The 22,580-nt window shown below is 44.1% G+C and overlaps 1 protein-coding gene across 2 annotated transcripts in view; it reads right to left on the minus strand.

Moving 5' to 3' along the window:
• Window positions 1-20,607, minus strand: part of HACD2 (3-hydroxyacyl-CoA dehydratase 2) — a 43,877-nt gene extending 23,270 nt beyond the window's left edge. The window contains exons 1-3 of one of the 2 annotated variants that reach the window (XM_073305125.2): window positions 20,434-20,607; window positions 11,617-11,734; window positions 11,126-11,144 (exon numbers count right to left, since the gene is read on the minus strand). In XM_073305125.2, the coding sequence (XP_073161226.1) occupies window positions 11,126-11,144; window positions 11,617-11,734; window positions 20,434-20,567 (271 nt within the window). In that variant the 5' untranslated portion in view covers window positions 20,568-20,607. Of the gene's footprint in view, window positions 1-11,125; window positions 11,145-11,616; window positions 11,735-20,433 lie in introns of those variants that run through there. The other variant, XM_073305126.2, reaches the window with a different exon arrangement.
• Between the last annotated feature and the right edge of the window lie 1,973 nt (window positions 20,608-22,580).

Consider the following 22,580-nt stretch of genomic DNA (forward strand, 5'->3'; position numbering starts at 1 on the left):
GTTGGTTAGGTGCGTCAGTCTATACCAGAATCTGGACCCTCCTGAATCTTATAGTGTCAAGGGCCAGTGTATGTGCATATTAAAGTATGTTGTGATAACTGGCTGGTTCCCAAGCTGCACTGTTATCCAGCACATCCACAAGTGGTGGATTGTGGAACAACAACCTTCAGTGAATGTTAGCTGCGAAATAAGCAGAGGTAGCTCTGACAAATAAGCAGTCGTGGACCAAGCAGCAGCACCACCAGAAAATGGTGGAGACAGCAGATGGCAATGTTGTCCCTTTTGAAAAGCCACACATGCCCTCCAGTGGTGCTGTGACATGGCAAGTTCAGGACGTTATTATGATAAACCTGTTTAGCCCTCAATCTTTTGGGAGTAAGATCTTTAATGGCAGATCAGGCAGAGGTCGACACTAATATCCTCAATGGCTGTAAAGGTGAATATAGGCTAAAGTGCAGCAGTATCTCCAGTTGTCTTGGTCTCATTGCTATTGGATTAAGATCTTGTCAAGAATCTGTGGGGAAACTGGTGTGCAATGGTTCCTTCACATTAAAAGAATCCATGCACAGACATCTTTCATGGTATCACCACCTACCAGCACATACCTCAAAGTCCTTCAGCCATATCTAATGGCAATGCGAGCAGGATTGTGATGTCTGGGAGCTCCTAGTCATAAACTGGCATGGAAGCTGCAGTTACAAAACGGTTGTTAAGAACTCAGGTGAGGCAGGAGTGCATTTTTGGCAACTGTAACTGTGACTGAGCAGTTCTTTTTAGGATTTGCTCTGCTCACCCCACATGGGGAAGGGACTAGAAAAGGTGCCTCATACCTCTAGTCTGGACTACCACATCCAGATGAATAATTTTGTAGTGGCTGAAATCAGCAAAATCATTTAATCTAATTTGGGACTTGGAATGTCAGGACTCTCATAGACCAACCTAATACTGATTGTCCAGAGCATTTTACCACAATTGTGGCCCAAGAAATTAGTCGATATGGACATCAATATCGCTGCCCTGAGCAAGACCCAATGAGCAGGAGAGGGGGTGCTTAACGAACAAGGAGGTGAATGTATCTTCTTTTGGAAAGGAACACGTGAAGCATTTGGCATCAAAACTGAACTCGTCAACCAACTTAACAAGCTCTCTACTGGAATCAACGAACACTTTATAACTCTTCAATTGAAATTGCAGCGAACCAATAGGCTACTGCTATTAGTGTGTATGCCCCAACACTTGATGCCAATGATGATGCCAAAGAAGAATTCTACACCAGCCTTGATAAAGTCTTTTTTGGTGTACCAGTGACAGACTGGTTCATCCTTCTTGGCAACTTTAATGCTAGAGTCAGATGGGACTTGACAAAGAAGGTGTAGGACAGATCACTTCAAACAGCATCCTCCTCCTTACCAAATGTGAAGAACATGAATTTATTATCACTAACACCTTGTTCTGCCAGCGAAACCAATGCAAGACATCGTCACAACATCCACACTCCAAGCACTGGCATTTGATTGCCTATGTCATTGTCCAGGCCCAGAACTGCAAAGTCACCTGCATTACTCAAGCCATGACTGGAAGCAACGACTGCTGGACTGATCACCACCTCATCTGCTCGATCATGACCAGCAGACTGGCCCCTAAACGACAGCTTCAACGGAAATAATGCAGACAGAAAATCAGCATAAAGGCACTCAAAGATCCAAGAAAGCGTAACCTCTTCTGCCAACGCCTCAACGAAAAACTGATAAATCTAAAAGAAAGATAACCGGAACGTGTCACCAGCACCTGGGTTGCCCCCAAATCCAGCATCCTCAGTGCCTGCAAAGACACACTACAGTTCTCTGGCAGGAAACAACAGGACTGATTTGATGAAAATGATTGGGAAATACAAGACTCGACCGATCACAAACACAATGACTTTTGTGTCTGGCAGAACATCAACTCTGTGCAGAAGAAGCCAGCTCACCAACAAGCAAAGGCACAGGACTGAAAAAGAATTTGTGACATAAAGAACAGATGATGGCTGAATAAACTGAATGAGTTTAAACTTCTCACTGAAACCCCTGATATGTGTTGCTTCCTTAATTCCATTAAAACTATTTATGGCCTATGAATTTTGAGGCCAAACTCCCTGAGATCTAAGGATGGATGGGAGTTGATCAAAGAAACTGAAGCCATCAATGCACACTGGAAGGAACACTTCGAAGATTTCCTCAATAGTGACTCTGCGGTTGATGACAGTGTCTTCACCTTCATCTCACAATACCTGATCAGAGGTGAACTCAGAATACCTCCAATACCTGGAAGAAGTGTGCAGAGCTATTATGCAGATGAAGAACAACCAGTCATCTGGAGTTGATGGAATCACTGCAGAAATTTACAAGTAGGGGGGAAATGAAGTCACCTTACAGCTACACATTTTTGTTCTCAAAATATGGAACCATGAGAAAATCCCAGATGAATTTAGAGATGCTATGATTGTGACGATTTTCAAGAAAGGAGATAAATCTGACTGTGGAAAGTATAGAGGAATCTCTCTGGTAGCAACTGTAGTAAAGGTCCTCACAAGACTTCTCCTGAACCATCTTCTTCCTCTTGCCAAAGACATTCTTTCTGAATCTCAGTGAGAGTTTTGACCATCTAGAAGCACTATTGACATGATCTTCACTGCTCGCCAGCTGCAGGAAAAATGTAGAGAACACCATCAACCACTATACTTGCGTTCATCAACCAGACAAAGGCCTTTGACTCCACTAATAGGGAAGCATTGTGGAAAATCCTTCTGAAGTATGGATGTTCACCAAAATTTGTCACCACTCTTCATCTCCTTCACAATGACATGCAAGCAGTGATCCTCTGTAATGGACCTACTATGGCTCCCTTAGGGTTAAGACAGGCATCAAACAGGGCTGTCTCACTGTTCATCTTCCTTGCTGCAATGCTCTATATTTGATCACTGATAAGATCCTCGTTGGAGTACAGATAATCTACAGAAAGGATGGCAAACTGGTTCAATCTTGGCCGCTTCCTATCCAGGATCAAAACATCGCTGACTTCAGTCACTGATTTTCAGTATACTAGTGACGCCGTAGTGTGCGTTCAACCAGAAACGGATCTTCAGGCAATTATGAACATCTTTGCTGAAGCATATCAGAAAATGGGACTAACACTTAACACCCCGAAAACAAAGGTCCTCCATCAGCAAGCTCCTGAAGCACAATTCCCAGCCCCAGCAATATAGATCTATGATAGCTTTCTAGTGAATATTGTGCACTTCCCATATCTTGGAGGCCAGGCCACCTCTCATAGACAGCTGGCATTGATGAAGAAATCCAGTAGTGGCTCAAATGTACAAGTCAAGCTATGGTCATCTGAGAAAGAGGATGTTTGAAGATTGCGACATCAGAACCAAAACTAAACTCATGGTCTATAAAGCTGTTGTGATCCCACCCTACTGTGTGGGACTGAAACGTGGACAACATACAGGAGACATCTTAAGGTGCTAAAGAAGTATCATCAGTGCTGTATGCATAAGATTCGCCAAATCACGTAGGACAACAGACACACAAATATCAACATCCTCTCGCAAGCGACTATTACGAACATGGAGACGATGATTATTTATCATCAACTTTGCTGGGTATGCCACACTGTCTGGATGCCTGATTCCAGACTGCCAAAACAAAAATCTTCTACTCTCAATTCGGCCAAGGCAAATGCAGAAAAAAATGCTACAGGGATGTCTTCAAGGCTAATATGAGAAAATGCAATACTGACATCAACTCATGGCCCTGGTATAACTAAGGCTAAGTTTTTGTCATGGGTATTTTTATTTAAAATCACGGAGAGGGAGTGGGAAAAACAAGAAAATCATGGAAATGTACACATAGTAATGCAGTTTTCACTACAGAACTTTTAAATTGCCTATTTAAACCTTATATAATGTTAACTACTGACCTGATTAACTGTTAGAGTGTAAAATGGTCATTTTTTAACAGGGCTTTCCATGATTCTGAAATAGCATGTTGTACATCGACAGCTTTTGTCATCTCACAAGCTATCGTTGTAAGACAAAAATAATCTCTCACAGTCCACATGGTTATCAGGCACTGATAAACACCTCAGAGCTATTATGGCCAGACTTGGAACGTGATCTTTTAAGTTGCACTAAAATTCCAGAATGTCAAGACACTTCATTTCAGAAACTGCACTGCTGTAGCTACAAAACTTGGCTTTTGCCATCTCATTGTCTTCAAACATGGGAATAGACCCAAATACATTTAGTGATGCAAGGTCAAGAACTTTGGCCTGATTGGGATCAAACACTCGGCAGGCTTTAAGAAAGCTGGCAGCCGGTTGACAAAACCGTTCAGAACCAGTCATGTAGGCTTCAGTTTTATCACTGTTGTCGCAAAGGGTGGTCAGTCGTGCCACTAAAGGACTCTGCCCAGCTGGCAAGATCGGCCAAATCATTGACCACCCTATATGATCTGATTTCTGGTTTTTCATAAGCTGTGAGAATTGCCATTATTCTTGGTGCAAATGCTTCAATTGCTGCAATATCTGCTTTTATTTCCATTGATTTATTTAACATGATCACATCTGCAACAGATGAACTACAGCTTCATTCATACTCCCCCTCAAAAAAATCCACATAATCCTGCAGGTGGCTGGTATGAAAATGGACAGCTTCAAACCAGCTGTTCCACACTGTGCTTACTGGGGTAGGTAGAATTGCAGGCACTTTTCCCTGCAATGATTGACAGAACCGTGCTTTGCGGGCAGGGAAGGCAGTGAATGCACGTTTTACAGCAATGACAATTCATTTCCTTTTCCAAATTTTTTTCTCCAGATATCGCCCACTAAGTTGAGAAGATGTGCAGTGCACGTTACGTTAACCGCATTCAGAAAAGGCTTTTTGAGGCTTTGTTCCCAGGTTTTGTTCATATACGCAGCATTGTCAGTGACAAAAGCAGTGACTTTATGAAAAGGAATTCCATATTTCTGAACTGTTTCCACCACTGTATGACTCACCGTTTTAAAGTTAACAGTCTCCAAACATACACACTCTATTAGCAAAGACTTCAATTCCAAATTACCTTTCCCTTGTCAGCTTGATGTCTGTAAAAGACAAACAAGGCACTTCCAGGATATTTAATATGTGCTGCCCTTCAGCATCAGTTATTTCATCTGCTATGAAACTAATTCCAAAACCTTGATTCAGCAGTTCTTTCAGGTCACTGACATGTCTTTCAAATTTTTTTGGCAAGTATTCTCTTCGGAGATGATCCAAAGTAGGTATAACACCAATGTTTTTCAGGGAGCTTTCCAGATAGCTTTTCATAGCAGGGTTGTCTAAGACATGTAGTGGAATGTTAGTGGTACAGAAAGCCTCTGTGAGTCGGTAAACTTCTGTCCTACGATGCAGCTGTTCTTTGGTTTTTACAGTAAATAGCTCATTCATTGTTCTTTGTAGTTTGGCTTTGTCGCTCAGGCCTGCTTCAAACTCTTGTGCCTTACATTTATGCAAAGCACTTTCTATGTTTGTCACAACTTCCTTTTCATGTGTAATCTACAGGAACATTACATGCTGTACAAAACATCAACCCGCCACTTACATGAAATGTTCCCTTTGGGTACTGACTACTTCTCTGCTTAGCAGTGGTTTTTGCCACTTTCCTCTTCAGTGTACTTGGCGTCGCCATTTTTTTCTCTCAGCCAGCTAAACCTTATGCAGAGGCTCTTCAAAAAAATCTTCAATAAGATTTTTTATAATTAAACAGTGGCTAAGCAACAACCAGGGCCTAGAATGGTCTGGGCCCAGGGCAGAAACTAAGACATGGGCCCAACTCTCTCTCCTGCTGCCAGGGGCTGAAGTGGAAGCCCAGCAGCCAGGGGCTGACTGCCCAAGCCCCACTTACCAATGCTAACAGCCCCTGAGGACCTGACTGCCTTAGCCCCGCTGGCAGGGGGGCTGACAATTGGCTGGGGCTGAATGCCTGAGCTCCTGCTGTGGAGGGCTGATTTCTCTCAGTGACAGATTTCTCTCAGAGTCCCAGGAACTGCTGCTGCGGCTCCTGCCTGTGAGCTGTCCACAAGCCTGTTGCCGGGCAGGCTCCTGCAGGGGGCACTGTCCACAGGCTGGTTGCTGGGTGGGCTTCTGAAGGGCGGGAGTGGGGAGACCGCTGTCCACAGCCAGTTGCTGGGCAGGCTCCTGTGGGGGAGAGGGGGCAGAGTACTCCTGCCCCAAGGACGCTGCTCCAGTGGCTGCTGTGGGGCCCCCTCCTGACCAGCTGATTGGGGAGGGAAGGGGTGGTCCTGCCGGGCACCCTCCGACCAGCTGATCAGTGGGGAGGATCCTGCAGCAGTGCTGTCAGCCAGCTGCTTTTAGGACCCTGGGGACCCTTGCTCGGGGGACTGCTGCACCCCTGGCCTGACAGCTGCTCCAGCCCTGCCATGGTGGAAAAAGTCACGGAATTCGTGACTTCCATGACCTCCGTGACAAATATGTAGCCTTATGTATAACCCAGGACCAACAACAATGGAGGAGCTGCTTGAGGCAGGGAACTCAGCACTTTGAGAATCAAATGCGACTACATATAACGGAAAAACGGAAGTGAAAGAAAGAGCGGGCTATAGCCCAAATCAATACTTCAGGTTCAACCACCCTGCTGGGAAACATGTCTGCAATGTGGCAGAGTCTGCAGCTCCAGAATAGGCCTTACCAGCCATCAGTGGACCCACAGATAATCTGAAATGGACAATCCATGAAAGACAATCATCCTTGACTTTGAGGGATTCCCAATTATAATTGGGCATACAAATTTACCCAAACTGTAAACTCAACTGTTGAAAAATGGGTAAAAGGTTCATGAATTGTTGCAATGATCTATCATATAAAACTGTTCAAGAAAAGATGTGAGGAGACAGAAATACTGAATTAATTTAAACAAAAAGGACTATTTTAAGATTATGACTAGTAAACAAGAGGAGTAAAACACTGGAAATCAAGAAACCAAATTTGGGATGCCAGAAATTAGGCCTAATTGGTGGATGGACTATTTTGCTCATCATTCCTTTTTTTTTTTGGGGGGGGGGGGGCGGGGGGGAAGTATTCTTAAATAGAGACTTTGGGGGAGAAGACAGGGAGAACTTTTTACCGTAACTGCAGCTGCGACAGAATGATTGTTGCCATAACACCAGACCTAGAAACTCCAGTGGCGATGCCTGACCATCATCAGAGCGAGGACTCCAACCTGATACATGTGAGATCCTGCATTGACTTTCCTTCCCTTGTGTGCTTCTCTCTGGACCCCCAGATTTTTCTCCAGTCCTGTCTCTCTCTCTCTTTCTCTGCTTTCCACTGGCACCAGCGATGGTGAGATGACATGACCCTTTCAGGTCTGCCCAGACTGAGAAAGACCAGTGAAGGAGAGGGACCTGACCAGACCAACCAGATGGATGTCCCTGATCAGGGAGATGATCCAGCATCTAGAACAACAGTTGTCATGCCGACATGCCAGCTCGAAAGCATCCATCTGTGACTGACCAGCCACCCTGTATCCTGAGAACATAACAAAAGCCATCATCCCTCATCTTTACTATCCTATCTTTTCTCTCTTAGGTATGTTTATTTTATCTAAGGCATGAATGAGACTATTATTCTGAATTCAGAATTGAATAGAACTAACTCTTTCTACCCTACCAAGATGGGCTGTTTGACTGAATAAGAGGGTTTAAACTATCTTACTCACTGTCTCCAGAAAGGCCTTTGATAGGTTTTGATTTAATTTGTTTTGCTTAAATAATCAGTTTCAGTTCTAATACTCTTTACTTCATTTTTATTCTTTTTCGTGTGTGTGTTTCAATCAATAAATTTCTAACCTTTGGTCTCAGTTGTATAGTGTGTTTGCCATAGTATTAAGCAGGCTGAGGTCTCTGTATATCAAACCCCAGATCATTTAACTCTGTAATGTTGGACAGTGAATAGATTATGCCCATTTAATTAATATAACAGGCATTGCTTGAAGAGGGTAGAGGAAAGATTGTGTGGGTAACCTTTTTTTTTTTTTCCTTTTTGTCCTTTAATAGTGTTTGATGGAATCCTGTGGTTGAGAGTGAATGGGTTGTAAAAGGAAGTGAAGAGCTTGTACATTTCAGCAATTGTGGGGATAGAATAGTAAAGATGTGTGTGTTAATGGGGTGTCCCAGAGCACTGCTGAAGGAGAGCAGTTAAGGGTGCATGGGCAACTTTAACTCTGCAGTTCCTGCTTTTCAGAAGTTTGAGTTTTGCTCACCTCAGCATTCTGCAAGGCAAAGACATACCACCAAACAACCTTACCTCTACATTAATGCAGCTTTTTGCCAATGAATTTCCTAGCTTTTTTAAATAGGAAAATAAACGTTGGTGTTAGGAGTAGTCAATTAGGCAGTTGTATATATGTCCTGCAATTAGCATAGTGAGCCAGCCTCTTTGCCCCCAACACGCACCCACACACATCCCAACTGTGCCCACCAGCCTTGCTTCGGCACACCTCCCAAGCCACACCCATGAACCATTCATTGAGTTCCGTCCTGCAACCTGGCCCCTTCCCACTACTGTACCCAAGCTTCCACACCACAAACAGGGAACACGTCCTTCTGAAGCCTTCACTCCCCGGTATATAAAGGTTTCTATTGCCACAAGCTTCCCCCCGCTCCAAACACACATAACCAGACTCCATGTAGTGCCTGGAGCACAGGACAACTACATTACAACAGTACAGTATTCCTGGTCATGTTTCACAATGGTTGATGGGCCAAGTTTGTGGCAGGGCCAGTGACAGAAGATGCAGGCAGGGTTTCTGTTCCAAAATACTGATAGTTTTATGTTTGAGAGAAAGAATCTCTGACCCCTGTCCAATAGATGTACCCCATTTCTGAGAAACAGTGAGGCCTCAGAGCTTGTAATGTTTATGCCATACAGTACACTTTTCTGGTCGGCAGTGAACTCTCCAATTTCTCCCAATCAATGTTCAAACATTTATTAATAGGTTTCATGCAGTGTTGAGGGGTGCACTGGCAGAGCTGGAGGCTACAGGTGGGCTCGATTGCAGGTGGTTGGGTTCCACTGGCAGAACTAGGGAGTGAAGGGGGTCGGGGTTCACTATCATAGACAGGGCGCAGGGGGTTGGGGTGCACTGGCAGAACAGAGGAGTGTAGGCAGGCTGGGATGCAGGGGAATTGTGGTGCACTGGCAGAGCTGGGAGTGCAGAGAGTGGGGTGTACTGTCAGATATGTGGGGTACATATCTGACAGTAGGGGGTTGGGGTCTAGGAAGGTTGGGATGCACTGGCAGAGCAGGGAGTGCCAGGCCTCCTTCACCTGAGTCCCCAAACTTTCTCACATCTTCTACCATCCATCCCCATTACCCTACTCCTCTTGCTCACATGTCTAATTTTCTACTCCAAATACTTTGATTATAGTCCCGCCAAAATGAAATGCCACCCGTTACTCACAAAGCGCAGCAATCTCCAGCCATTCAGTCCAAGTCTCCTTTTCTCTTAGGCTGGGTCTATCCTAGGAATTTACTTTGGTATAGCTTCGTCTCTCATGGGGGTGAAAAATCCACACCTCTGAGAGGTGCAGCTATACTGACCTAACCCCCGGTGTAGACGATGCTAGGCCAATGGAACAATTCTTCCATTGATCTAGCTACCATCTCTCAGGGAGGTGCAGCGGCGTCACAGAAGCATATTAAGTGTAGATATACCCTTGGATGGAGGCTTGGGAATAATTTATCCTTAGATATGTTAATTGAAATGTTTGTTCATAGCCACTAAGAGGTCTCTGATTCATTAAGTCATTAGTACCTCTCACTTTAAGAGTACAAAGCTGCAGAAGGAACCAGGTTTTAGACTACTAATGTTACCCCACACTCCCACATGGCACATCAAATTTCAAAACGATCTGAGGAATTGTTAGGATTTTGCAAAACTTACAAGAGTTGAATTTAAAGCATATAAAATGGCAGGAATGAAAACACTCTAGCAGTTTTTTTGTATGGGTGCATGCATAGTGTAAAAAAACATGTAGATTTTCCTAAATACTGTCATTAATTTGGGTCCCCCAAAGATTTAGTAGGTGCCATATACTACCTCAGGTAAAACTTCGCACATTGACACAATTTTGACCCACATCACATCAATAGTTTGAGCTCTAGCTCTGGGCAAAAAAAGCCCACCTAGAAGCTTTTTTAAATAGAGCTATTTGGGGGGGAAAAAGGAAGGTTATATCTTTGGAACCCCTTGATCAACTTACTCCAGATTTGGCTCTCTAACCCTGTGGCACTCTCCTGAGATGTACCAAATTTCGAAGAAATCCAACTAACCATGTAAGTTTTAGAGGACTTTGAAAGCTCCACCTTTTAAACAGATGTATTGATGCAACCTTTCCCTATAGTGACCCTCCTGCGCTACTATAACTACAGAACGTTGGATCATATAAGATCTAAAATACATGGAGTTTTATATTCTATTGGAATTTACCTCCCAGTTCAAAGATAACCAATTGCAGCTAAATGTCAGAAAACTCAAAAAAACCTGTAGATAAATTCTAAAAAGATAGTGTGTCTTGACTCTGTTTTGGATCATGTAGTAGAAGTCAGGGATTGCAATTATGCTCACAGTCATCTGATATTTTAGCTTCCTACATGAAGAAGGGTTTTTGGGAAAGGAAGAGTGATACAAAGAATCATAAAGATGGGTAAATTAAGGAAATGACTGTGGAGTTCTGTACTGCATTGATAAAGCACTTCAAGATTCACTGTCAATGAAAGGCTATATAAGTGTTCATTAAGTTATTTTATCTCTCTTTGTAATTATTTACTTTTAGTTTGGCCAAATTTTAAAATTGTGATTTCTCTAAAGTTCTTTGTCAACTAGAATTAATATTTACCAAATAATATTTTCATAGGAGACAACTGAAATTAATACTACTGCATTCAGAAGCCAGAAAAGTTTGCAAGAATGAAACTGGGAATTTACTCCATAATATTAGTAACAAACTGAATGATGATTAGTTAAAAAAAAATTAAAACAGCATTTTTTCATGAGAAAAACAGAAAAATCAATTCCAAGCTTACCAAATGCACAATGTAGAATCTAGAACAAAAAGAAAATTCAAATCAATAGCAGAGATACTTCATGTTTAATCATTTTTAAAACAGTTAGCTTTATCAGAACAGTATCCACTAACACTACTATAATTGGGAGTCTTTCAAAGTTCCCACTACTTGCTGCAGTTTTCAAGTGTTAACATCTAGTTTTCCAGAAAAATACTGGCCATAAAATTTCAGCTTTGACACTGTCTATCTTTGTAGAATAGAGCAAGTTCCATTACTTTATTGTCGACCCACCTGTAAAATGGGGATAAAAACCCATCTCACAGAGGCATATGACTTATTTCATTAATATTTGTAAAGTGCACTGAAAATAAACAGTGCTAATTATTAACAGATGATCATTCAAAATGAAGTGATGTTTAACAATGGCTTGTCACTTTGTCTCACCTAACACTCATGTAGTTGTCAGCAACATTAAAAAAACAAAAAAAAAACAAACAATCTATACCTACCTCAAGCAGAGCTCCAGTTTGGAAGAATTTCAAGGGCTTTTCTATTGAGTAGTAAAGACTATGGTAGCTACCCTTAGTCAGATATGCTCGGACTAGACCAACTGCTATAACAAGCCATCTGGAAAAAGAGAAGAAAAGACTGAAGGGGATATTAAATTGAGCACATATCCTGAGAATGAGCAAAGCTAAAGTTATCCTCTGAGCTAGAAAAACAGTTTCCCATCCTTATCAGCTAGGTTTCAGTTAACAGTCATACAGCAATCCTGCACAATGTCAACAGTTGGCCAACATCCTGAAATCCTGCAAAGACTTCAAAGTTTCTTACTATATGTTCCATTCTATGCGTCCAATGAAGTGAGCTGTAGCCCACAAAAGCTTATGCTCTAATAAATTTGTTAGTCTCTAAGGTGCCATAAGTACTCCTGTTCTTTTTGCAGATACAGACTAACATGGCTGCTACTCTGAAACCTGTCAAAGTTTGAATTTATACAAGCCATCACTTTTAAGAGTTAAGTCTTATGCACTTTTTGAATATCTTACTAGTACTGACCATACAAAAATATCCTTAACACCATGGTAAAAACAAAAATTATCCCTTTATAACCCTTAATTATAATTTAGTTATTGTGGGGTGTTCATGCCATTAAAATTAATGTTGTCTTCAAGTTTACATAATAGAGCCCTTTTAGAGGGTTTAATTACTTGGTAATTATCAAGCAGCCAAACAAATAAATATTTACTGATGTTCAGAGATCTTACAATACTATAGCTTTATGAAGCCTGCCATATAAATAGGAAATTAAATTTTAAAAGACATTCATTTTAGGGTTGTGATTCAATGTAATCCTCCCCATTCATCATAAGCCTCCCCATTCAATGTACATGACAGCCTGTCAGTCTTTATTTTTAATTTCTTAGTTTTATCTGAAACTGCTACAGGTAAAGAAGATCCTCTAAGTAAACTGAACCTGGTGAGTAAAGTCCTCACGACAGAAAAAGAACCCGCATAATGTTCAATTAAAAAACAAATGGCAGACGAAAGACGCACATAGTACAATATTACCACATATTATCTCTCTCAATAATATGAACAAAGTAATAAAATATTTTTAATACTCCAAGAAAGACTATTATGGTATCCTATAAATGAATCCATAGTTAAGGTTGCAACCAGGGTTGAATCATAAACCCTAATTTTAATTCACCTATAACTTGTTAGGAAAATTGCCAAGTTTACTCTAAAGACGAAGGAGAACTTTTCTGCAAGATCTGAAATTGGTTAAATTGTTTGTTACAAGTCATTAACTTTCCCTGATTTGAAATTTTGATCAGTGTGTAATGTCTCATTGGGTCCCTCAGACAGAAATCCAATAAGCCTGCAGAGATCCTATGCTCTGCAGGACAGCGAGGGACATAGATACTGAGGAACTCAAATTTCAGGGCAGTGTGAACTCAGCAGAAAGCAAGGCTCCTGGGGAGTTCAGTTCTGCAGCGCTGAGAGATGTATGAAAAGCCAAGACATTTGTGTATCCCCATGCTGGACCAACAGCTTTATAAACTACAACATTAACAGACAAAAACACAGTGAATTTTAATTTAAGATTGATTTTTGCAGGATGTGAAGAAGAAAGTGGTGTTATAGGCCTGGTCAACACTAAAAAGTTAGGGTAATACACCTTACATTGCTCAGGGATGTGAAAAATCCACACTCCTGAGCGATGTAGCTAAACTAACCTAATCTCCAGTGCAGACAGCACTACGCTGACATAAAAATTCTTCCATCAACCTACTTACTGTCTCTCAAAGAGATGGACTACCTATGCCAGTGGGAGAATTTCTCCTGTCGGTGTAGGTATAGTGTCTACACTGAAGCGCCTCAGCTGTGCTGTTTCAAGTGTAGACAAGCCTTTAGTTGATAGACTGAGGCTAAGTGTGCAGATAAGCACAGAGCTGATACAGTTTTTTGAGTATGTAATATGATTTTACACATGGAAAGGTATTGAAGACATTGCATGAACTGTGAGAGTATTTCTTTATTTTTCTACTATCCTTGTTTATTTGCGAAGTAGTAAAGGCTTAAGAGGTTTTTTGTCCTTAAATGTTATGTTACTGTGTACATACATCATTCCAACTTCAATGGTAAACATCAACCTTTTTTTTTTACACTTTATTTTTAATGTTATAATGCACAGGCTTTTCAATATCCAAATAAAAGAACCTTGAGGCCCAAAAATGTGTACGGAGTAGCATTTATTGGTGCAATTTAAAAAGCTATTTTATTTCAATCTCCACTATTTTTAGAAAATGGGAACAATGCCTTAATAAACTAAGCATTTACTATATGTAAAGAGTTAGGTTATTTAGCTATTCAAAAGATTGCCATTTGAAATATGCCAGTATGTTACTGTAATACCAATAAGATTATCCTCTGCAACACACAAGGATTCCCTTTGAAACTAGTAATTGTCAAAGTTGATATTGTCTTGTTTATACCTGTAAATGCCTGTTTCTCTCTCATATCCTTCAGGTTTGTTGAGAAACTGAGCTAAAGCTTCAGGTTACGCGTGGTGGCACAACAACAGATTCCCCTACAGCAGACTCAGATTCCACCCATATCAAGCAACTGGTAAAGTACATGGGGTTCCAAAGTAGCTCCATCCCTTTTCCTGCTTTTTGCTCTCCCCTTTACTGGATGGATGATTTTAGAAATGCTGTGAGGTACAATGATTTCAATGATAGTCTCTTTTAATTATAAATGACTATATTTTAAAATGTGTTTAGTGTTGAAAGTAATAATCTGCCCAAAATTAAAGCTTCTTTTTTTAAGCACTTAGTATTTCTGTCCTCAACTTCCTTTCATCCCACACAGATCTTATGCTGTGCCCAAGCTTCTCAACTGATTGCTCCCTTTATCTTCCTTTCCCATTCAAAGATCGATGCTATCCTTTGTATACATGCAAAAGCCTCAAAATTGATGTATTCCAAGTTCTCTGTTTAGCCACTGAACTGGTACAGTACAGGTAGCAGTATAGGAACCTTGTAAGCTTCGCCATTATGCCTCAACACCAACTAGAAGGGCCCCCCACCTTAAGGACTGGGAGAAGTTAAGGATTCATGTCAACCCAATACTCTGCCTCCCATGGCCACTCATGTGTTAACTAATGTAAAGATGGGTTTTGTTGATCTGGACATCCATTCACCAGAAAACAGATTAAGACCACCAAACCTTTTAACATATAGCACAAAAACAGTGAAAGATGGCTGCAACCATTGAGCTGTTCTGGATTCCAACCAGACAGCTGAACGGATCTGTGCCCTGTTTTTGGCTCCTCCCATTCATTTCTAATTCTAGATATCTAATTTTTAAAGCATTTCTGAGGCCTCATGGTGAGCTCTTTTATTTAGAAATGGTTCTATAGAATTTTCTGTGGCCTTTTCCTTCACATGGGGCTTATTTGGTGTGGGAGGGAGGCATGAATAGGGACTTCAGCATGTAAACAGGATCTTTATTCTTTTAAGAGTTCATAGAATCATAGAATATCAGGGTTGGAAGGGACCCCAGAAGGTCATCTAGTCCAACCCCCTGCTCGAAGCAGGACCAATTCCCAGTTAAATCATCCCAGCCAGGGCTTTGTCAAGCCTGACCTTAAAAACCTCTAAGGAAGGAGATTCTACCACCTCCCTAGGTAACGCATTCCAGTGTTTCACCACCCTCTTAGTGAAAAAGTTTTTCCTAATATCCAATCTAAACCTCCCCCACTGCAACTTGAGACCATTACTCCTCGTTCTGTCATCTGCTACCATTGAGAACAGTCTAGAGCCATCCTCTTTGGAACCCCCTTTCAGGTAGTTGAAAACAGCTATCAAATCCCCCCTCATTCTTCTCTTCTGCAGGCTAAACAATCCCAGCTCCCTCAGCCTCTCCTCATAAGTCATGTGTTCCAGACCCCTAATCATTTTTGTTGCCCTTCGCTGGACTCTCTCCAATTTATCCACATCTTTCTTGTAGTGTGGGGCCCAAAACTGGACACAGTACTCCAGATGAGGCCTCACCAATGTCGAATAGAGGGGAACGATCACGTCCCTCGATCTGCTCGCTATGCCCCTACTTATACATCCCAAAATGCCATTGGCCTTCTTGGCAACAAGGGCACACTGCTGACTCATATCCAGCTTCTCGTCCACTGTCACCCTTAGGTCCTTTTCCGCAGAACTGCTGCCTAGCCATTCGGTCCCTAGTCTGTAGCTGTGCATTGGGTTCTTCCGTCCTAAGTGCAGGACCCTGCACTTATCCTTATTGAACCTCATCAGAGTTCATCTGCTCCTGCTGTTTATTCTTGACCTAAACTCAAATAGAAGATACCGCTGGGGGAGGGAGCTGGAGGGTTCCCAGCAGCTGCAGTTCCTGGCATGCCCTGAAGGAAGGAGGCCGTGTGCAGGAAACTCTGTACAAGCCCAGGACCCAGCATCAGGCTCTCTCTCCTACTGGATCTCTGGGAAGGCAGGAGGTATGAGTGGCTGGGCTAGAGCAGGCCCCGTAGCTGGGCTCTGTGGGTGGAGGGGGTGTGAGTGTCTAGGCTGAGGGAGGGCGGCGGGGGGAGGCACAGCTAGGCTCGGGGAGGGTGTGGGTGTCCGGGCTGGGGGGGCACCCCATGGTTGGGCTCTGAGGGGAGGGGGTGTGAGTGTCTAGCCCCCTGGCTGGGCTCTGGTGGGGAGGGTGCAGAAAAACAGGAACTGGGTTGTCATAGGGCAGAGGTCCCCAAACTGTGGGGCATGCTGAGGAACATTCGGGGGGGTGGGAGGCTGGAAGGGGTGGCTGAGGCCTGGGCCAGCCTCTGCGGGGGGCCCCGGCTACCGGCCCCATGCCCAAGTCCCCAGCTGAGGCTCCACTCTTGGCCCCGCCCCCAGCTGTGGCCCCAGCCTTGTCCCCCTTACCCCGTTCACATCCCCCCCGCTCGTCCCAGAGCCATGACCCTGCTCCCAGTCCCGAGGGGGTAGACAGGAGTAAGGGCGGGGGGAGATGAGTTAAAGAAATTCCTATGACAGTGGTCCCCAAACTTTTTATCTTGTTACTCTTGGGGGAATTTTTGTGTGTGTCAGTATTGTTAAAGACATAGTTGCCGACAGGTATTTTGAAATAAATTACCAAAATAACTGAAACTGGCATGATTATATTGTTATTTTAAATAAAATATACAGAATTTTAAAATATTGTGGGCACACTTCAATTTTTTTGGCACAGAATTCCCCCAGGAATAGAAGAGCAACCATGGCACTTTATGAGAGAGACTGTCACTTTTTTGTTTCGTAAAGAGCTTAAAATGAAAGTTCCTCCATTATCCCTCATATGCCCACAAAGCTGTAGCCACATTAAAAAAAAATTCTTACTGGCATTCTTTAGAACAACTTAACAGCCACTTTTAGGAAAAACTTTTTTATATTGTAATATTCAGTTACAAAACAAAATTAAAACATTAACAGATTCTTCTCTATTTTGTGGGGTTTGTCTGTCTGCCAAAAGAGACCATCAGGTCATATATGGACTGAAATTAGGTAAGTAAAAATTATTTAGAAAACCTCAACCTACAGAAATGTTTCTGCAATTCCTTCCTCCCCACACCACAAATTTTTTTGGGAATCCAATAATGCAGCATTGTGTTGATGTAGGAGAACGTGCAAAAAAAATTAGACACTGACTAATAAATAAGCCTAAAAGGGACTAATCTATGTTCACTGTCTAAGTCAGTGATGGGGAACCCACAGCCCAGATCTGGCCCATTGATTAATTTCATCTGGCCCACTGAAGGGGGAAACCCTGAGCCTCTGCGTCCCCCTGAGTAGGTTAGTGGTCCGCAATTTATTTTTTTCTGTGGGTCAACAGCCCATGACACAAAAAAGGTTCCCCATCCCTGGGGTCTAAGTTCAGAGAAACACAAAACAAACATGAAAATCAAGTTTTGATCAACACTCATTCTGTTCTAAAAAAAGATGTTACTAACAGGTAAGGTACTTAAAAAATATTTAACTCTCATCCCTTTAATATATATGTAATTATACAGTCTGAAACTAACTCCATTAAAAAAATAAAATTATCTACCTTGGGTACTTATACAGTCTCCTTCACCATAGTATTGAGCACCTCACAGTCTTTATGATAGTCATCCCCACAACACCCTCCTGTGAGGTACACAAGAACTATTATCCTCATTTTTCAGATGGGGAAACTGAGGAACAGAGACTTGCCCAAGGTCTCACAGGAATTCTATCTGGGGACTTGGTTTTAATTCCAAATTCTAAGCTAGTGCCCTAACCATCGAGCTATGCTTCTTCATTCCACTGCCACAAGCTTCCCCAAAGCAAAAACAGCCCTCCTGAAATTTTGCATGCCACACCTCATGAGTGTGCAGTTACCTGGAAAGTTAGGCAAAAAAATCAGAAAAGGAGGTTAGAACAAGTGATAAAGAATTATATGGCAGCAGGGAAACGTCTAATCCTTTAGCTATTTACTTCCAGATATCCTCCCACTTGTGTGTTTGTTTTTTAAGGTGTAGAAAGTAATTGTTGCATTTTAATAAAGTTTGTGTGTATGTGAATGTAACAACTTTGCATTTCTACAAAATTCATAAGAGGCTCTCAAAGCACTTTACAAACAAATGAATTAAAGTTCACAGCAGCCCCATGATTCAGGCAAGTGTTTTTGCATCCGTAAAATGGGGAGTAACAAGCTCAGAGAGATTAATTTAGCTAAAGTCATATAGGAACATCACAGCAAAATGGAAAGAAAACCAGAGCTCCTGACTTACAGCTGTGTATTTTATTTACTGCTCATATAATAACACATTTATGAAACAAACAGTTTAATTATACCAGAAAGGAAGACAGAAATTTTTCTGTCCATTAGGTAATCACAGTTTATATCATAAATGTGCATACATTATACATTTCACAATAGATTTATTCTCATGCATAGCTTTGCATGCCTGATGTGGGTTGGACCCTCTTGTAGTACACCGATGCCTAAGGGAAAGTAAAATCATCCAGCAAGTTGAAATCCACCAGCTTCACCATCAGTGATGTGTGCTGACATGAGACTATTTTAATAAAGATTTAAAAATAAGCATTGCACTCTGTGTCCTGCTGAAACATGTAACAAGGTAAGTTTCATCACAAAAGGGAGGGACTTGAAACCTCATGAGCACTAATCATAAATGAGGGCATCTTCCTCCAAAGGAGCAAGATCTGTCAGATTTGTTTGCCCGGCACCACACAGACCAAGTCTCAGTTATCTGGAAGATCCCTTATTTAGGGTTCATTTTTAGGCTCCCTCCCCAAGTCCTTCCTCCTTGCAAAGGAAGATTTTCACTCTGTGTATGTTTCAGCAAGATCCTAAAATCTCTTTTTAAAAAAAGGTCTCACTCAAATTGGCCCATTTTGACAGTCCCCAGTCATCACTTACTTATTATTTTGGAGACTCCAAGGTCAGACAGGACCATTGTGATGATCTAGTCCAGTGGTTCGGGTCACGACCCAGTACTGGGTTGCGGAATGAAAGGCACTGGGTTGCCTTGCTCAGCACCCAGGGACCCTTGCGGGCAGCCAGTAAAAACTAGTAGTAAAACTAGTAATCCCTAGCTGGAAGCAGCTAGCAACAGGTCCAGATCGTAGGCACAGGGACCACAGGGCTCCATGCGCTGTCCCCACCCCAAGCACCATCTCCACACTAGGGCACAGCATGGTCCGTGGAGCCAGGACAGGAGCCAGGACAGGCGGGAAGCCTGCCTCTGCACCCCATCTGCGCCACTGACCGGGAGCCACCAGAGGTAAACCTGCACCCTAATTCCCTGCCCCAGCCCTGAGCCCCCAAACTTGGAGCCCCTTCCTGCACTCCAACCCCCTCATCCCTGGCCCCACCCTCAAGCCTGCACCCCTAACCCAGCTCCCTGACCCCCTCCCGCACCCCAGCCCCCTGGCCCAGCCTTGAGCCCCCCCAAACCAAAAGCTCCCTCTTTCACCCTAAGCCCCTCATCCCCAGCGCAGAGCCTGCACCCCGAGCCCAGAACCCTGCCCCACTCCAGCACCCCAACCCACTGCCCCAGCCCAGAGCCCCCTCCCACACGTTGAACCCCTCATTCCTAGCCCCACTCCAGCACCCCAACCCACCGCCTCAGCCCTGAGCCCCTCCCACACCCCAAACCCCTCCGCCCCAGCTCCCTTGGGTCACGGGCATCAACAATTTTCTTCAACTGGGCCCCCAGAAAAAAGCGTGAAAACCACTGATCTAGTCTGACCTCCTGTATAACACAGGCCACAGAGCGTCCCCCACCCCCAAATAATTCCTAGGGCAGATCTTTTAGGAGACCATCCAATATCTTGACTTTAAAAATAAATAGTCAGCGATGAAGATGAATCCCCCCCAAACCTCCCGCCAGGGCGGATTTGGCTGCCGCCGCGAACAGCTTCTCCTCGGGACAGAAGGGCGGTTTCTGGAGGTGGGGCTCCGGGCTGAGGAAGGCGGACACCTGCCCTCCCTACCTCGGCTCTGAAACCCGCCCCTCAGCCAAGCGCTGCAGCCGCTGGAGAGCGGCAGCCCCTGAGGAGCGCTTCGGCGCGACCCGGGGTGGCGAAGGAGCGAGGGCCCGGCGGGCGAAGGCTGGTGCCCCGGGGCCAGGCTAGGCAGGAGGAGGCCGGGTCCCGGGGCTACCACGGCCTCACGGGGGGAGGGAGTTGGCGTCCCCGGCGGGGGATGCGGGGTCCGCCCCGGCTAGCGCGGGACCCTGCGGATAGAGTAGGCGGGAGCCGCGCCTCGCCCCGTCTTACCCCGCCGTCATCACCACGTTGTAAATGACCAGATAGGTCGTGGCCAGGGCGCCCGGGCCCTTCCTCCGCCGGGGCTGCTGGCTCCCGTAGCCGTTATCCGCCCGGCCAGCGCCGCTGCTCCCAGACGCCGCCATGTTCGTCGCCCTGCCCAGTAACCGCCGCCCGGCGGCCCTGCCCCTCGCCCCTCCCCCTCTCCGCCCGGCGGGGCGGGCCCCTCCCGGCCCTGCGCGCTGAGGCGCCCGGCGCCAGCTCGGGCCAGGGCAGAGCTGCCGCCCGCTCCCGCCAAGCGGCAGCCTGGTGTCAAATGGGAGACCTGTGAGGGGGGGACTCCTGGTGATGGGAGTGTCGCCCCCTGAGTCATAGGAACCTGCATTCCCGAGCATTGAAAAACCATGACACCACCCCCCTCCCCTGTTTAGTGCTTGGGGGTTCTTTGTCTTTTCTTTCTAGATTCAGCCGTGGTAAGTGTCATGGTTTAAGCTTTGCTCTGCAACCCCACGGGCCGGACACGTCTCTGTTTTTAAAGGAAGGTTGAGCTTTTTCTGTAGTCACATGACTCCATGAGCTGGGGCTTTAAGAAAAAAACATCAAATATTACCAGATTCGGGAAGAGTTGGAAACAGTGATGCTTTGTCTTCATAGAGTAGTCTGCTGAGAAACCCCAAGTGCATTGCACGGGTGGAGAAAGACGGTGTTAGCGTTGTACCTGAGAAGATAGATGATGAAATGTTGGTCCTATTTAAGTCAATTGCCAACGTCCTGATTTGAATGGGGCCAGAGTGGCTAAGTGACTGGCATCCCAGTTACACAATACACTTGCAGTTGTAGAGTGCTGGGAGTTAAACCAGCCTTCAGGGACCACAGCAGGGAAAACGCTGCAGAGTATTTACACTCTCAGCTGGAAGTACGCTGGCGTGGCCACATTACCAGCTCTTGCAAGGCCACAAAGAGCAGTGCATTGTGATAGCTATCCCAGCATGCAAGTGGCTGCAAGGGGTGCTTTTCAAATGCGGAGAGGGGTGGAGCGTGACAGGGAGTGTGTTGTGTGTATGTGGTAGGAGAGAGAGTGGGTTTTTGCAGGGCTGAGAGCATCAGCATGCTGTCTTGTAAGTTCAGAGAGCAGCAGACCTCCTCCTGCTCCCCGCCTCTCTCTCACTCACTCAAAGCATGCAGCATTCCTCAGTAATGGTTCCTTTGTCCCAGAGCAGATAAGCAGCCAGCTGTCAGAAATGGAGCTTTGAAAGGGCACACCTGCATTCCTACAGCGAGTTCAAAACAATGACAAGAGTGGCCACTTGACTTAAGGGGATTATGGGACATTTCCGGAGCTCAATCAGAGCGCAGTAATGCAACATCTCATTCACACTGGCACCGCATCGCTCCAGCCGGGGCACAGCAAGTGTTATGCTTCTCGTGGAGGTGGAGTACCAGCAGCTCTCCAGCTGCAGAGTCCAGGTGCTCTAAGTGCCTTGCCAGTGTGGACGGGTCAGGAGTTAGGGCACCTGGGGCTGCTTTAATGAGCTCTAACTCTCAAGTGTAGCCAAGCCCTTAAAGTCAAGGGCAGAGTTGGGACTAGACTCTAGGTTGCCTGACTCCCAGTCCTCTAACCACTAATGGCTTAGTCTGATCTATGGGCAGAACCCACATTTAACTTCAGCTGGGTTTGGAGCAGGTGCCCATGTGGATCTGCTTGAGAGACCAGCAGAGGACTGAAATGTGGATTATGGAATAAAATGCACAGTTACTCTTTTATTTAAAAAAAAAGTATAATCCATTCATTCAATAGAATGATATATGACTTTTTAATGCAATTTTTAAAAATAAAAGGTAAAATCTCTCTTCTTGATCTCACTCCACAACTTTCAGTGGCTCGTTAGACCTAGTATAACTATTTGTTTTATATTACCAGATTCTTATTTTTTAATTTACAAAGTACAGCAATGAAGGGAGAAAATTAAATCCTTTCTTTTACTGAAATTATAAATATTTTATGGAATTACTTCAGTCTCCCACTGTAGTTCTCACTTTATCTTCTATGCTACAGGTGCTTTATAGTGTGGCTGCTTTATGAGAAAATTAGTGTCTACAGTATAGATACATGCACACACACGACATTGTCTCATAGATACAGCATGCTGGGATAGCTA

Source organism: Lepidochelys kempii, chromosome 11, assembly GCF_965140285.1.
Source record: "Lepidochelys kempii isolate rLepKem1 chromosome 11, rLepKem1.hap1, whole genome shotgun sequence".
NCBI classification, from domain to species: domain Eukaryota; kingdom Metazoa; phylum Chordata; order Testudines; family Cheloniidae; genus Lepidochelys; species Lepidochelys kempii.